General features: G+C 48.2%; 1 protein-coding gene across 4 annotated transcripts in view; it reads right to left on the bottom strand.

Moving 5' to 3' along the window:
• SFSWAP (splicing factor SWAP) overlaps positions 1 to 15884 on the bottom strand; it is a 92007-nt gene that overhangs the window by 36192 nt on the left and 39931 nt on the right. For 3 of the 4 annotated variants that reach the window (XM_055235908.2, XM_055235909.2, XM_055235911.2), the window contains 5 exons: positions 12101 to 12341; positions 10972 to 11103; positions 10002 to 10095; positions 8834 to 9005; positions 1183 to 1413 (listed from right to left, as the gene is read on the bottom strand). In XM_055235908.2, the coding sequence (XP_055091883.1) occupies positions 1183 to 1413; positions 8834 to 9005; positions 10002 to 10095; positions 10972 to 11103; positions 12101 to 12341 (870 nt within the window). The remainder of the gene's footprint in view (positions 1 to 1182; positions 1414 to 8833; positions 9006 to 10001; positions 10096 to 10971; positions 11104 to 12100; positions 12342 to 15884) is intronic. The other variant, XM_055235910.1, reaches the window with a different exon arrangement.

Raw genomic sequence — 15884 nt, 5'->3', positions numbered from 1 at the left:
CTCAGCATATATCCAAAATATTCACACCAGGCAATGAATACTCTATGAGAAGTGTTTTATTCCAAATGATCTGACAGTTGGTTAGTTTACACACAGGAAGGACAGATTCAGATGTACAGGCATGAGTACAAGTCTGCTTAGGGAGAACACCACAGCACAATGGAAGTTCTTGATGGTGGATTGTGGTTGAAAATGGCCTCTTTTTTTTTTTTTTTTTTTGAGATGGAGTTTTGCTCTTCTTGCCCAGGCTGGAGTGCAATGGTGTGATCTCAGCTCATTGCAACCTCTGCCTCCCGGGTTCAAGCGATTCTCCTGCCTCAGCCTCCCAAGTAGCTGGGATTACAGGCGTGTGCCACCATGCCCGGCTAATTTTGTTTTTTCAGTAAAGATGGGGTCTCACCATGTTGGCCAGGCTGGTTTCTAACTTCTGACCTCAGGTGATCCACCCACCTCAGCCTCCCAAAGTGCTGGGATTACAGGCATGAGCCACCGCGCCTGGTCTGAAAATTGGCCTCTTTTAAATGTTGCTTGATCTGAATGTGTGTATACAGGAAAAGCAATTTAAGAAAATCAGTTAGAATAGATAACAACCACAATGCAGCAACCATTATTTGACTGCTTTAATGCAGAATAGAATTTATTTTGAAGTCAGGATGGGAAGACTATATGCTGTCCCCATGCTGCCAGCAGTGTTGGGGTGGGTGTGGTGGCCACGCTGTGGCCCATGAAGATGAGCCGCAGCCAGAAAACCAGCTGGGTACACACCACCTTCAAGGGCCCAATGGTTCTGTGGGGAGGCAGCCTCACAAGAGGGCATCTCCTAGTTTGGTTCCTGAGCTGGGAAGACAGGCTGAGCCTTTTACCCTAGGGCTGCCGGCCAAGCGCAAAGTGAGCTTCCATTAATGCATTCCACTGTGGCGCATTAGGGCTAAGATGGCCAACTCAGTTGCTTCGAAAACAAACTGCCAACGGCACTGAGTTTGAGGCTCAGTGAAGAGCAGAGCTCATTCCTCTAACAGAGAACGTTTCAAAACCTCAGACATGTTACACAACTCCCAAATGGGTTTGATTTCCAAAGACTTCAGATTCTAGTTGGCAGCCTCAAGATTTTTTGGCTTAGCAGATAAATCTTATATTTATGTATTTCCTTTCTTTCAAGAAGTTTAAAAGCTATCAACAAACCTTGCTTTGCTTCTAGCTCCTCCTGGGTAAGTTGAGGCTTCTTCTCCTCAACAACTACACAGGGTGGGGCAGCTGCTGGGTTAGTGTTTGCAGCACTACTAGAACTTTCTTGGCCTTCTTGGCTTTCTTCATCATCATCACTGTCATCATCTAGCTTAACACGATTTTTTTCCAGGGGAAGCAGATCATTTTCTTTGGCCTTGATTGCAAAGCTTATTGGAGCAAAGGAAGCTATTGAGGAAAGGTGAGAATTATGATACATGTTACAGAGTGGAAATCTTTGCAGGCCCTGCTACCCACCTGAGCATCGGCTGCTGGGAAGGGGATGACTAGCATGGAGCCACATCATATGCAGGGTCTACGGTGGGGGACGCCATGCCGTCAGAGCAGACCTGTGCAGATGTGCACTGCATGGCGTGGGGCTGGGGCGAGCCCCTGAACCATGCTGTGAGAACCACACTGACTGGGGACTGCATGGCAAGGGCACACTCGCTAATGCCAGGGCAGTCACCTGCAATTTTAAATGGCCAATTCTTGTCATTTTTCTTTTTTCTTTTCTTTTTGAGATGGAGTCTCGCTCTGTCACCCAGGCTGGAGTGCAGTGGCACGATCTCGGCTCACTGCAACCTCTGCCTCCTGGGTTCAAGCGATTCTCCTGCCTCAGCCTCCTGAGTAGCTGGGACTACAGGCGCCCGCCACCATGCCTGGCTAAATTTTTCTATTTTTAGTAGAGATGGGGTTTCACCATGTTAGCCAGGATGGTCTTGATCTCCTGACCTCGTGATCCGCCTGCCTTGGCCTCCCAAAGTGCTGGGATTATAGACGTGAGCCACTGTGCCCGGCCTCATGTTTCTTTAAAAAAAAAAAAAGTTCACGGCTCAGCATATATCTAGATTTGCTTCAGGAGGCATATGATGTGACTCCACTATAAACAGGTCCCTTTCAAAAATTCCCCATGATATAAAATAGCCTTTTCTTACAAAGCAAAAATTACAGAATCCATGCCTTTATTCAGCAAACATTTTTACCTACTTTGTGACAGTCATTATGTTAGACCATTTTCCACACCTGTAAGAAAATGTCAAACCCAGCGTGACAAAAATTAGACGCAATCCCTCCTCCTAGAATATCCAGAAGGCTTAAATTTAAGGGAAATAAGGAGGCCCTGAAGAAAAAATCATCTTTCCTGCCCACCACTCAATGAACACAGAGTCCCTTTCTCTTTCAGATGCTGTGATAAATGGCTCTTGACAAGAACTAACTGGTTGCAATAAGATACAGTATTTTAAAAAATCATCAGTTGTTATTTATGAGTATTCAAGTCACCCACAATGAAGGGGATGCTAAGTGCACCGCAAACCAGGTGACTGAGAGGGAAGTGGGTTCTGGGTAAATAAGGCAGCTTCTGGAAGGGCTGCAACCTATGTTTGTGACGCCACCTCTGCAGCACAGGGTGGGCTACCTGGCTGGCCCCCGGAGGAGGTCCTCCCGCTTTAGCATTTTACGGCTCCAAACCCACGTGTGATGTGAAGTAGACAGTTAAGCATGTGATAGCCCAGACCCTCTGAAATATAACCACTTTTCATCAACGACTGCCTCAAGTGACAGGGCACACACAAAGATACTGATACCGGGAGAGCAGTATTTTATAACATCAAAATAAAAAGGAGCAGGGCCGGCAGCTGAAGCCAGATGATGAGCATGCGTGTGGGGCGTGAGCGGTCATTATGTGATATTCTGTTTTCGTACGTTTGAGATTTTCCATAAGAAAAAAAAATTGGCTGGGTGTAGCGGCTCATGCCTGTAATCCCAGTACTTTGGTAGGCCAAGGCGGGTGGATCACAAGGTCAGGAGTTCGAGACCAGCAGGGCCAACATGGTGAAACCCTGTCTCTACTAAAAATATACAAATTAGCTGGATGTGGTGGCGGGTGCCTGTAATCCCAGCTACCTGGGAGGCTGAGACAGGAGAATCACTTGAACCCGGAAGGCAGAGGTTACAGCAGGCTGAGATCACACCACTGCACTACTCCAGCCTGGGCGACAGAGTGAGATTCTGTCTCAAAAAATAAAAAACAAAACAAAACAAACAAGGGGCTAGACTAAAATACATCACAAAATGATTTAATAACAATTATTTCCAAACCATCTCCCCAAATTAGAAAAATATGCAATCAACAAATAAGAGTATTAAGATGAAAGCTTCTGGAACACTTTCTAGCAATGCTTATTTCATTTTACATTTTATTTTCTGTATTTTTTTTGAGACAAGGTTTCACTGTGTTGCCCAGGCTGCAGTGCCGTGGTGCAATCACAGCTTATTGCACCCTTGACTTCCTGGCCTCAAGCAATCCTCCTGCCTGAGCCTCCTGAAGTGCTGGGATGACAAGCATGAGCCACCGTGCACAGCCTCAAGTAGACCTTTTTTTTTTTTGAGACGGAGTCTCGCTCTGTCGCCCAGGCTGAAGTGCAAAGGCGCGATCTCAGCTCACTGCAACCTCTGCCTCCCAGGTTCAAGCGGTTCTCCTGCCTCAGCCTCTTGAGTAGCTGGGATTACAGTCGCTCACCACCATGCCCAGCTAATTTTTTGTATTTTTAGTAGAGATGGGTTTCACCATGTTGGCCAGGCTGGTCTCGAATTCCTGACCTCAGGTGATCCACCTTGTCCAGCCTCTCAAGCAGACATTTTAAAGCTAGTATCTATGCACACCAAACACAAAGTCAAAACCACAGCTACTCACACTAAGAGTTGCCTATGGCAAACAGCTCACAGGCCTCCCTTACTCAGCCTTTACAGCTCCACAGGATGGACACTGAGAGGCTTCCCATTTTACAGATGGAAAAACCGAGTCTGAAAAGATTAAGTTTTTCAAGGTACCTCAGGTCAGTGCAGGGAATCAGGAATTACTTCTTTATGTGGAATTTTTCAATCACAAAATTGTTGCTTCTGCCTAGAATCTTCCTTGCAGATCACGTCATAGCATATGGAAAGCATGTCCTACAGCTTCAGTGAGTGGTCTCACACTGCATTCAGAATAAACCAGTTCCTTCCCAAGGCTGCCACATCCCTGCGTGACCGGGGCCACTGCTCCACGTTTGCACTGCCCCTCACCTCTGCCTGAGAGCTGCCTGCTCTTCTCCTGTGCCTTTCACATTCTTCAAGGATCGGCCCCCACGATGCCTCCTCAGACAGGCCCTGCCCAACCTCTTTCCTGCACACCATTCACTATGATTTGCATTCAGGCACTGATGGCCTACTATCTCCTAGGCGGTGGAGGACAGGACCATGCGGGGACAGATGCACGGCCGACATGGCATCGGGCACCCCTGAGTGAACCCGCCATCTTCCATAGCAAATAGGTTTCTGTTTTTTAGCTAGCAACTCTTACTGCTAACTTCTAACTTTAAAAGTAATATATATTCTCTGTGGGAAATTTCGAAAATACATGAGCCAAAAGATCAACTGCAATTCCAATATGGAAAAAAATCATCTGAACATAATCAGTGGATTCCCAGGCAGAAGTGTACAATGGCACACATGTGTAAAATGGGGGCACAGCTCCTTGTTTCATAACCTGCTATTTTCACTTTTAGACGGAGTTTCGCTCTTTCGCCCAGGCTGGAGTGCAGTGGCGCGATCTAGGCTCACTGCAACCTCCACCTTCCAGTTTCAAGCGATTCTCCTGCCTCAGCCTCCCGATTAGCAGGGATTACAGGTGCCCGCCATCACATCTGGCTGATTTTTGTATTTTTAGTAGAGACAGGGTTTCACCATGTTGACCAGGCTGGTCTCGAAATCCTGACTTCATGATCTGCCTCCCTCGGCCTCCCAAAGTCCTGGGATTACAGGCGTCAACCACTGTGTCTGGCCCCAGCAACTCCTTTCTTTACTGTGTAGACAGGTTTCCGTGTCAACACAGACACTTAAACAGACAGCAATAAGTAGTATGGACATGCCAATTCACAATTTCCCATAACTGTTTCAAATTTTTTTTTTTTTAATTTAAAAAAACAAACATGCCCTACAACGAACATCCATGTATAGACATCTTGGTAAAACATGTTTCTAGGAGTAGAAGGTCATTTTCATTTAAAACTCAGTCCATATTACTAGGTTCTATCAACTTACACTCAAAAACAGCATTCCCACTGCCCACAGCCTCTCTATCATTGCTACTTTTTGTAAACTTTATCAATTTGAGAGGCAAAAAATAAAAACTTGTTAATGAGGATACATTGAAAAAATATATTTACTGGCCATCGATTTTTCTTCTTTTTGGAACCATCTTTCCATGTCCTTTGTCTATTTCTCTAGGTCAGTGACTGTCTTTTCGTGTTGATTTATAAAAGCTCTTTCTATAGTGAGGATGTTAACCTTTATTTTTATGTATTAGCAGTTACTGCCATTTCTGTATTTGTCTTTTAACTTTATTCAGGCCATGCCCCCATTAGACCTACTAATCTTTCCGTATGATTTACAGCTTCAGTTCTTAGACACTTCTTTCCAGCTCCAAGATTATTTTAAAAGGAAAATTACCTTTGTATTTTTCTACTTTTCTAGTTTTATGTTTTACATTTAAATACTGGATTTATATGGAATTATGGTTGTCAAATATGTGATGCCTTATTATTTTTCAAAATGGAGAGCCTGTTTTTCCAACATCAATTACTGTTATACTAAAGAAGTTTCATCATAAACATCTGAGAGAATGTTGCTGCTTTCTCGGCATCTGAGAAAGCCACTCATCTGTTAATATGATAAACTATACTAGAAGATCTTCTCATTTTGTGACATACCGGGATTCCTGGAACAATCCTACTTGCTCATAATCTATTACTATTTTCATACATAGCTGAATTCAGTTTAATATTTTAACATCTATACTTGTAAGTGACTGTGGACTACAGATTGCCAAGCTTTGAGAGCTTCATACTTTTCCATCTTTCTTAATGCTCTGGAGTGGCTTTAATGACGTAGGCATTCTATTTCTTGAGGGTGAATTAACTTGACCTTTAATTTGTCTTGGCTGACTGCCTGGGTTTAGAGGTATTTCACTAACCAATTATTTTCAAAATTTTTTCAGGTCTATAGATCTATGTCGGTTCCTTATTTCTTTATGAAATAATTTCAGCACTTACGTTTTCTTAGAAAACGATATTTTTCACTGATTTTCAAATTCATTCAAATTTAAAATATATGTTCTCGTATACTTTATTTTCTAGTGTTAACTTCTAGTTGTTTCTTGTGTACTTTAAAAAGATACCTATAATTTTCTTCCTCTGTCACGCAGGCTAGAACGCAGTGGCGTGGTCTTGGCTCACTGCAACCTCCGTCTCCTGGGCTCAAAAGATCCTCCCACCTTAGCCTTGCAAGCGGCTGGGGGCACAGATGGGTGCCACCATGCCTGGCTAATTTAATTAAATTTTTTGTAGAGACATGGTCTCACGATGTTGTCCAGGCTGGTTTCTATCTCCCAGGCTTAAGTGACCCTCCCACTTCACAGCCTCTGTGAGGAGCTGGTGCTACAGGCATGTGCCACCATGCCCGGCTACATTTTTGTATTTTTAGCAGAGACGGGGTTTTGTCGTGTTGCCCAGGCTGGTCTCGAATTCCTGGACTCAAGTGATCTGCCTGCCCTGGCCTACCAATGTGCTGGGATTATGAGTGTGAGCCACCACACTCCACAGCAATTTATTTCTAAGCAATCTTTTCCACGTCTGATTATCAGTAGCACTAGTTTTATTATATTTTCTATTTTGTAGAATACAAATTAGAGACTTAAAGATTTTTCTCCTGTTATGCAGGAGTCTGTTTCGGAGATGCCCATATGCCTGGAGGCTCAGCTGTGTCTTCCGAACTTCGGAATCTCTGTGGGCGCAATGACATTTCTGTCTCCGCATCTTTTCAAAGAGAGGCTGGCCTGTGCTTTTGAGAACTGAGAGTTAGCGTGGGTTTTGTCAGATATTGAGTAGATCTCTGTTCAAGTGTCTCAGGCTTGGGTGGATGTAGACGGGAAACTTCTCGGTGTGCTGTTTCATCTGCCAGGTTCTAGGACAATCAGGGAGGTGTGGAGAAGGCCATGCTGGTTGGCAGCAGCCTTGTGGGCAGGGCTGCTGCTCTGCGGGCCCCACAGCTGGCAGAGGTCAGGCGCCTTCCCTGGGCTCACAAACCCTGGGGCAGGAGGCAGGCTCGGGCTGTGGTTGCTTTCTGGGGTGTGAGAAGGGATGAGGTACTGCTGCCTCTGGGACGCTCCCAGCTTGTTCCAGTCTCCTGCCTGCCCCTCTGTGGCTGACAGTCGACTCCCCTGGAGTCACTGCCCTGAGTCTCAATGGCACTTCTCTGCAAGCTCCAGGTATGCTGCCTTACCCTGACCTATGGACAGTACCTTCCCCTGGTTTCTAAAGCAATAACCATTTTCATCCTCTACTTATTACATTCCTTTGGTTATCCCAGTGAGAGTTTGTGGGTGGCCGGGAAGGGTGAGAGATGGATCATTTGTGCTCAGGTAACCTCCTCGAATAAGAGGCCCAAAGACACACATAGTGAATTGCCTAGTTAGTGGTTCATCCACATGGATTTGGTTTCGCTGAATGATCACCATTCTCATACAACGCATCTTTATGCAAAGGACGGTCCTCTTACCACCCCAGCCTACTTCCTCAATCTCTTATCTCCACTCTGCCTTTCCTTCTGACCCAAGAGCTGTCACCTCGCCCCACTGCCACACCTCACCCCACTGCCACACCTGTCACACTCCATTCCAGGCTGCCAATGCCACTAGAAATCTCTGAAGTAGCTCCAGTGGCTTAACTGCATCACAAAGTCACCAGACTCGATAAAGTTATTCTGCTGACCTAAAACCTGTCAGATGGGCTGGCCCCTCCCCGACAGGGCGCGCCCTGGCAAGCTGGCCAAGGCTCCTTCACCAGCCACCCCCCAAGTCACTGCTGACCACCTACCGCTCTCAGCACGGTGCCAGGCAGCTCGCACCACGGGGCTCCGGCCTCGGGCTGCGCCCCTGCCTCAGAGCCTCCCATTCCTCTCGCAACACCAGCTGAACGCCTCTCCTCCACAGAACCTCCCTCCCGCGGGGGGAGCCCACTGCTGCTCCATGAGGTTCCTGGCTAAGGGCCTGCTCTGGCCTTTGCTTCTGTCTGCTTTTTAATTACACTGGCTTTTTATTTTTACGTGCCTGTCTGTCTTGCGACATGAAAAGTCTCCCTCCAAGAACATAACAAAGTAACTGAAATCGAGTGAGTGAAGTATTGCCTGGTAGAGATTCTCAACGAACCTGCTTTGACAAATTAATACATGAATTTCATTGGTACAACAGTTTGCATATAAATAGTTTCACAAGTCCCAGGGAGTACGATGGATTATTTGAAACTGTCTGTACAAATGTCCAGTACACTGAACAGACTGTTAAACAGACACATACCTAAGGGCTGCTCACACTCACATTACCTCCAGTGCCACGCGAGGCAAGCATGACACAGCATGGAAGGCGGAGGTTTCACCACAGCAACCTCCAGGGGGCCGCCAACCCCACCCCAGCCTGCAGGTGAGGGCGCTGGGTCTGAGGTCACTGAGGACCCTACGCTTGCCGACTCACAGTGGAATGTGCAAGGCCAACATGCAAGTGGCAGCATACCTTTCACCAGCTTCCCGTCCGGGACGCTCTTACTGGACGATGCCTCCTTCTTCCCGCCTGAGCCTGCCCGTGCTCCCACCTCGGCTGCGTCTTCAGGTGCGCCATCCTCCCCAGCGTCACTTGGCTTCTCGGGAGCAGAGTCTGTGGCAGCCTCTTCTGGTGCAGACACAGCCTAGAGATTAAATGTCACTATAAACTGTCAGCAGGAAATTATACAGAAATTTTCAAAAAAAGAGAGATGTATACAGTATGTATGTTTCACTGGACAACGGCAATTGTACATTACTGCCCAAGCAGCACTGGGAACAGACTTCCAAATCCAGATCTGCTATTTTTTCTTACAACGGAATGTATCAAAGAGGAATGGAAGATTTTCTCCTGTCTGAAAAAACACTATACTCTTTGAAGCCCTAATATTGCCTTGGGAACCAATTTTCAGTATCTTTTCTCTGGACACTGATTACTCAGAATTGTTTAAAAATACCAAATCATCCCCGTCACCTACAGAGGAGGCAGTTTCTTTCAGTGTGGGCCACTGGAGATAAGGGTCTGAAGAAATCTCCTGAGAAGCAAGGCCCATGTCATCTCTTCACCAAATCTGGCTTTACAAAAATGTCAGGGCGTCTATATAACTGAGAAGAGCAGAGCAAAGGCAGAAGAGGGGGCTGTGGGACAAAAAGCACTTCCAAGTGCGCCAGCACCACGCTGGGGACCTGGTGAGGGGGAAGGGCGTGCAGGCGCAGGCAGAGGCCGTGCTGCAGGACACCCCCAGCACCAGCTGGCCACGCGTGAGGCACCCACTTATATTTTATATATTTCATACATGTTAACACAACAGAAGCAGGGTACCCGGCTGTCATGAAATGTAGCTAAAAACTGTAGACGGCCAAAACATCAAACAGTTGAAGGAACAGGATTTTTTTTGTTTGTTTAGAACGTGCTGGACAAACAATCATCAACACTGTGAATGTGGGCAGATGCTTTCAACAGATCAAGTTCCAGAGCTAAGGGGGACATGAAAGATGGAGTATGCCAGATACACATTAAAAAAAGGTGAAGAATCACCCAGCCCTTTCACCTGTAGGAGAATACACAGAAAGTGACTTCTGATCTAGAAGGCAGAGCCACCTGTAACAGCTTCACAGCCTCCCTGCGTTCAGACACGTACCTGCGTGCTATCGCCCCCTTCTTTCTGGAGGAAGAACTGCTTCTTAAACTCATAATAGGCATTATACTGGTGCCACGGCTGCAGGAACTCAAATCTGAGCAGAGAAAGAAAGAAAATGGGTCATTTACTAAGACAAGCTCACTGAAGTAACAACAGGCCCTGTTCTCCTAGCTCTTTACTGATCTCAACAACCCCCAAGGTGGTTACTGTTATAGCTACTCATCTTATAAACAAGGGAGACTGCACACAGGGGGTCGAAATAGCTTGCCCGGGGTTACACAGGTCACGCTGCAAATGTGACAACATATTTTTATGCTTTACTAGTACTGAGGCATGGGACATTACTTGGTTTTTAAAAACAAGGGTTTGTGTCTAGATTTTTAAGGCAGATTCTTGAAAACCATGAATTATAGGCTTTTATTTTAGGTAGCTTCAAAATTCTTACTTAAAAAATGAAACAAACAAAAAACAGGTAACAATTTAAAAACACCACCCAAGTCTAAGCAATTTAACAAGCCAATTAAAAAATGTATTTATCTAAAGACATTGGTTGGGCGTGGTGGCTTACGCCTGTAATCCTAGCACTTTGGGAGGCCAAGGCAAGTGGATCACTTGAGGTCAGGAGTTTGAGACCAGCCTGGCCAACACAGTGAAACCCTGTCTCTACTAAAATACAAAAATTAACCAGGCGTGGTGGTGCGCGCCTGTAGTCCCAGCTACTCAGGAGGCTGAGACAGGAGAATTGCTTGAGCCCAGGAGGTAGAGGTTGCAGTGAATCAAGATCACGCCACTGCACTCCAGCCTGGATGACAGACCGAGACTCCATATCAAAAAAAAAAAAAAAGACATTTGAGCCAAGAAAAGGATTAAAAATACATAAAAAAATTAATTCCGTACCTACCTTTTTTAAAAAAGGCTAAACGAAACCCCCAAATGCCATATACCTAACATATAAAATTCTTCTTCTGACCTTTGATCATTCTTGGCACGAACACTGGTCTCGAACTTCAGGCCGTTCCTGGCGACATACTCGGCCAGCTTGTCAATCACGGGCTGGACGTCGGGGGGCGGGGGGATGATGGCGGCCACGGGGGCAAGTGCACTGCGGGAGAAGAGTCTGTGAGACCCCTGGGCCTCAGGGTCTCGCCACGCTCAGTCCTGGCTGCTCAGGGGTCCTCACCGCCTCAGATGCCCAGAGAGACACGTGAGTTACAGTGTATTACGCGAGGCTCTTGCTGAAGGTGATGCATATGACAGAAACTAAAGTCAACTAGACAGGATTGTTGTCAAGAGTGAAAATGGGGATTTTAGTGATAAAAGGTGCATTTTTCCTACTAATTAACATTTTCCCCCAATCACAAGCTAATTCTTAGAAATAACCAAGAATAAGTAGTTTTTGTTGTTGTTGTTATATTAAAAAAAAGTCAGCAAGCATGATTCAACCTCCTTCATTTCCTGTTTGACTTGCTCAGCATGACCAGAAAGAGTCGTTTTCACAGAAACTCCCATGTTTCATTACATTTCCCAAGAGCCTCCTTTCAAGGGGGGGCATTCCAGGCCCTCTGGTAAAGCGCCTGTCTCCTACTCGTCCCCCGAACACTGGGGGCCCTCGCTGTTGGAGAAGCTAGGGCTCTGCCGATGGCTTCACAGGTTAACTAAAGTAGCTGCCAGGGTCCCCCAGTGGCCAACAGCTTGGGAGAGACTCATGAAGCACCCCAACATCACCTGCATCAACTTTATGAACCTGCATGTTTTGCAAACAACGGCAGTTTCACTGCATACTGATTTTACCTAGCACAGCTCAACTGAGACTCCGACACAAAGCGCAAGAACAGATGCTGGGGATCTGGGGCCAGCGTGCGACATGAAATGAATTCAACTTTATAAGAGGTTTAACTTCAATGCTAAAAAGTTTGTGCTACAACCATTTCTGTTTTCCTGTCAACTCTGTAACTTGGGGATTTGGAATAATAACTACTCAGATAATGGGGACCCCATATGTGATCTAGATTACAAGCCCCCCATGGAGACACAGACGGCCCCAGTGACTGCAGTGCTGAGTGACTCACACAGCAGGCGGTGGTGGACGCTGCGCCTACCTTGTGGTGGTGGTTGTGGAGGTGGCCCCGCTGCTTGTCTCTGCTGTGGTTGGGGGTGGCGGTGGTGTGGTCCCAGGAGGTGGTGGGGCGGTGGTCGTCACTCCGGGGGAGTTAGACACGGTCACGCCAGCAGGAAGGGTGCTGTAGTAAGTGGCCACGTCGATTCCGGGAGGGGGCGGCGCCAGGCAGTAAGTGCCGTCCGGTAGCATGTAGTAGCTGTAATACATGGCTGCCACGGTCGCTGTGGAGACACATTGCCCCGGAGTGAGCATGGCCGGCCACAGGCTGGTCCACGAGTCCACCATGCAGCCACAAGAGCCCTTCCCCCGGCAAGATGCAGCCTTGCCTCTGCTCACTTCCAACCGTGCCGTTTTCTAGATTTTTCTGATACAAAAAGGTTGTCTGCGCAATATGCAATTTAAAAGAACCAGGCAAAGCCACAACACACATCCAAACACAGATGGAAAGTGAATGGCACGAGGACATTCAAAGGCACCAGACGTGAATATTCTCTAGACAAATTAATATTCTCCTTAACTTCAAAATGTGCCGGTTGGGAACAGTCTCCTCTCTAGCGGCAACCAGTCATCCCTTTGCTCACACGGCCCAAGGCCACCTACGCTCCTAAATGCACATGTGAGGAAATGCCTTTGCCTAGCTCCCCGCGCTGACACCAGCTTTCATTCTCCAGGCACGCTGCTCCCTCCGTTCACATGTTAATCTGGAAACCATCCCCTCGGTAAGGCAGCTGCTCCTGGCAACCCTGGCGTCAGCCCCTGGCCCCAGCAACACATGCTGTGCAGGAATTTATTCAGTAAATAAAAGTTCCCAGGGGCACTGAGGCTGTGTCTGGACCTTTCCATCACAGACAGTGATGTACGCCGTCTTGCCACCTACTCTGCACACATGCAGGTATCTGTAGGGTAGTGGCACGCTGTCTTAACAATTAAAAATCCTGCACATTTATCCTTTTTGGGGTTAAATGTTCAGAACCACGAATCACAGAAGATTCAATGATTAATTACGAAATTTAATTTCCAGTCCTGTTGTAGATAAGCAAGTAGTTCTGACTACACCGAGATTTAATTTCCTCTTTATTAGGAGATGGCAAAAATAAGAACTTTTATCTTCACTTTCAATTAATTCACCTTAAAACAGTAACACTGGGCTGGGCGCGGTGGCTCACGCCTGTAATCCCAGCACTTTGGGAGGCCAAGGCGGGCGGATCACGAGGTCAGGAGATCGAGACCATCCTGGCTAACACGGTGAAACTCCGTCTCTACTAAAAATACAAAAAATTGGCCCGGCGAGGTGGCAGGTGCCTGTAGTCCCAGCTACTCGGGAGGCTGAGGCAGGAGAATGGCGTGAACCCCAGGGGGCGGAGCCTGCAGTGAGCAGAGATCACGCCACTGCACTTCAGCATGGGCGACAGCAAGACTCCGTCTCAAAAAAAAAAAAAAAAAAAAAAAAAAAACACAGTAACACTGAAAAAACAGTGAAAGCTTAACCATGGCTTCCAGTAATTATGCTATGCAGAGAAAATTTTCAGAAGTACAACTTAGACTATCTTGACCTTTCCATCTTAGATTGGCAAGGCAGCGTAATTCCTATGTGCTGTAGGCATATTCTCCAGCTGCTAACGACTTATTTAAATTAATTATACACGATGAACTCCTAAACCGTTGTTCTCCAGCTCCATGTTACACACCAACCACCATGACACAGAAACAGCAATACTCCAAATTTTCAAAATAAGATAAGTGGGTTCAATGTACTCCACATTATCGTCAACATAGAAATATCTGAGCAACATCTCTGAGAAAAGGCCGGGGGCAGGGATGAGACCCTTGGATGACAATGCGAGGCTGACAGCAGGGCAGGCACCGTCTCTGAGGCTCCTGCAGTGGCAGGTCCTGTCTTCACTGTCTCTGCAGCCTCTGCGTTGAGCACAGAGTATGTGCTGGACCGACGAACTGACCTGATGGTCCAACATAGCCTTTCCTATCAAAATCAGGAATCCGAATATAAGCACGTGCTTCTGTAAGAGACAACCTCATCCCTGGAAGGGGGGAGCTGCTGCTTCCACCCACTCCCTGCTGGAGCCATCAGGCTACTATGTATGGATGCTTCCTCTCAGCCAGGGCGAAGCCAGCACTCCAGGGGAGAGATTGCAGCCCAGTGTGCGCTTGGCTCTGGGGAGGGCCAGGCGGAACCGACCCCACTACCGACTGGCTACTGTCAGGTCTCAAGCCTCCCCCATCAGCAGGAAGGACGGAAACTCCATGTCCTGCTCTGGACAGTCAGTCTCATCCCTAAAAAGCAGCCCAAATATGTTTTAAACTGGGGCCACAAAGGAAGGGATCTGAATTCATAAAAACAAACAAAACCCTCCCTCCCTCCGTCCCTCTCTTTCTTTTCTTTCTCTCTCTCTCTCTCTTTCTTTTCTTCCCTCTGTGGCCCAGGCTGGACTACACTCGGCTCGCTGCAGACTCTCTGCGTCCGGCTCCCGTGATTCTCCTGCCCTGGCCTGCGGGCTGCCTGGGATTGCCGGCGCGCTCCACCACCCCTCCCTGGTTTTTCTCCTTTGGCTGGAGGCGCGGTTTCGCCATGTTGGCCAGGCTGCTCTCCAGCTCCTGACCCCGAGTGCTCTGCCCGCCTCGGCCTCGCGAGGTGCTGGGACTGCAGACGGAGTCTCGCTCACTCGGTGCTCGGTGTTGCCCGGGCTGCAGTGTGGTGGCGTGGTCTTGGCTCGCTGCAGCCTCCGCCTCCCAGCCGCCTGCCTTGGCCTCCCAGGGTGCTGGGATTGCAGCCTCTGCCCGGCCGCCGCCCCGTCTGGGAGGTGGGGAGCGTCTCTGCCCGGCCGCCCATCGTCTGGGTTATGAGGAGCTCCTCTGCCCGGCCGCCCCGTCTGGGAGGTGAGGAGAGCCTCTGCCCAGCCGCCACCCCGTCTAGGAAGTGAGGAACGTCTCTGCCCGGCCGCCCATCATCTGGGATGTGAGGAGCGCCTCTGCCCGGCCGCCCATCGTCTGGGATGTGAGGAGCGACTCTGCCTGGCCGCCACCCCGTCTGGGAAGTGAGGAGCGTCTCTGCCTGGCCGCCCGTCATCTGGGATGTGAGGAGCACCTCTGCCCGGCCGCCCCGTCCGGGAAGTGAGGAGCCCCTCTGCCCGGCTGCCACCCCGTCTAGGAAGTGAGGAGCATCTCTGCTCGGCCGCCCCGTCTGGGAAGTGAGGAGCACCTCTGCCTGGCCGCCCCGTCTGGGAAGTGAGGAGCGCCTCTGCCTGGCCGCCCCGTCTGGGAAGTGAGGAGCACCTCTGCCTGGCCGCCCCATCTGGGATGTGGGGAGCGCCTCTGCCCGGCCGCCCCGTCTGGGAGGTCTACCACAGAGGCCAGAAGCAGTGTGGGGGCTGGACGTGGTGGCTCACGCCTGTAGTCCCAGTACTCTGGGAGGCCGAGGCGGGTTGATCACTTGAGGCTAGGAGTTCGAGACCAGCCTGGCCAACATGGCGAAACATATGAAAAATACAACAGACAAACCAACCAACCAACCCAGCGACAACAAAACAGGTCTACCCTGGAGTCATACTCTATTTTTTCTATTTTCCTCCCTTTCTGATCCTTTATCCCACTTTCTTTTTCTTCCTCTTCCTTCTCCTTCTTCTTTGTCAAACAGAGGATTGAGTTATTATCATTGAACCATACAAAGTCCCTCTCTCATTTATTTTCTTTAATTCCCACCCCTCATTTCTATTTCCCGTCTTCCCACGTGCAACCTTCCTAATGTG

This window comes from Symphalangus syndactylus, chromosome 13 (assembly GCF_028878055.3).
Source record: "Symphalangus syndactylus isolate Jambi chromosome 13, NHGRI_mSymSyn1-v2.1_pri, whole genome shotgun sequence".
Lineage (NCBI taxonomy): Eukaryota > Metazoa > Chordata > Mammalia > Primates > Hylobatidae > Symphalangus > Symphalangus syndactylus.
The sequence above is the reverse complement of the archived record's forward strand: the minus strand, read 5'-3'. Positions and strand labels throughout refer to the sequence as shown.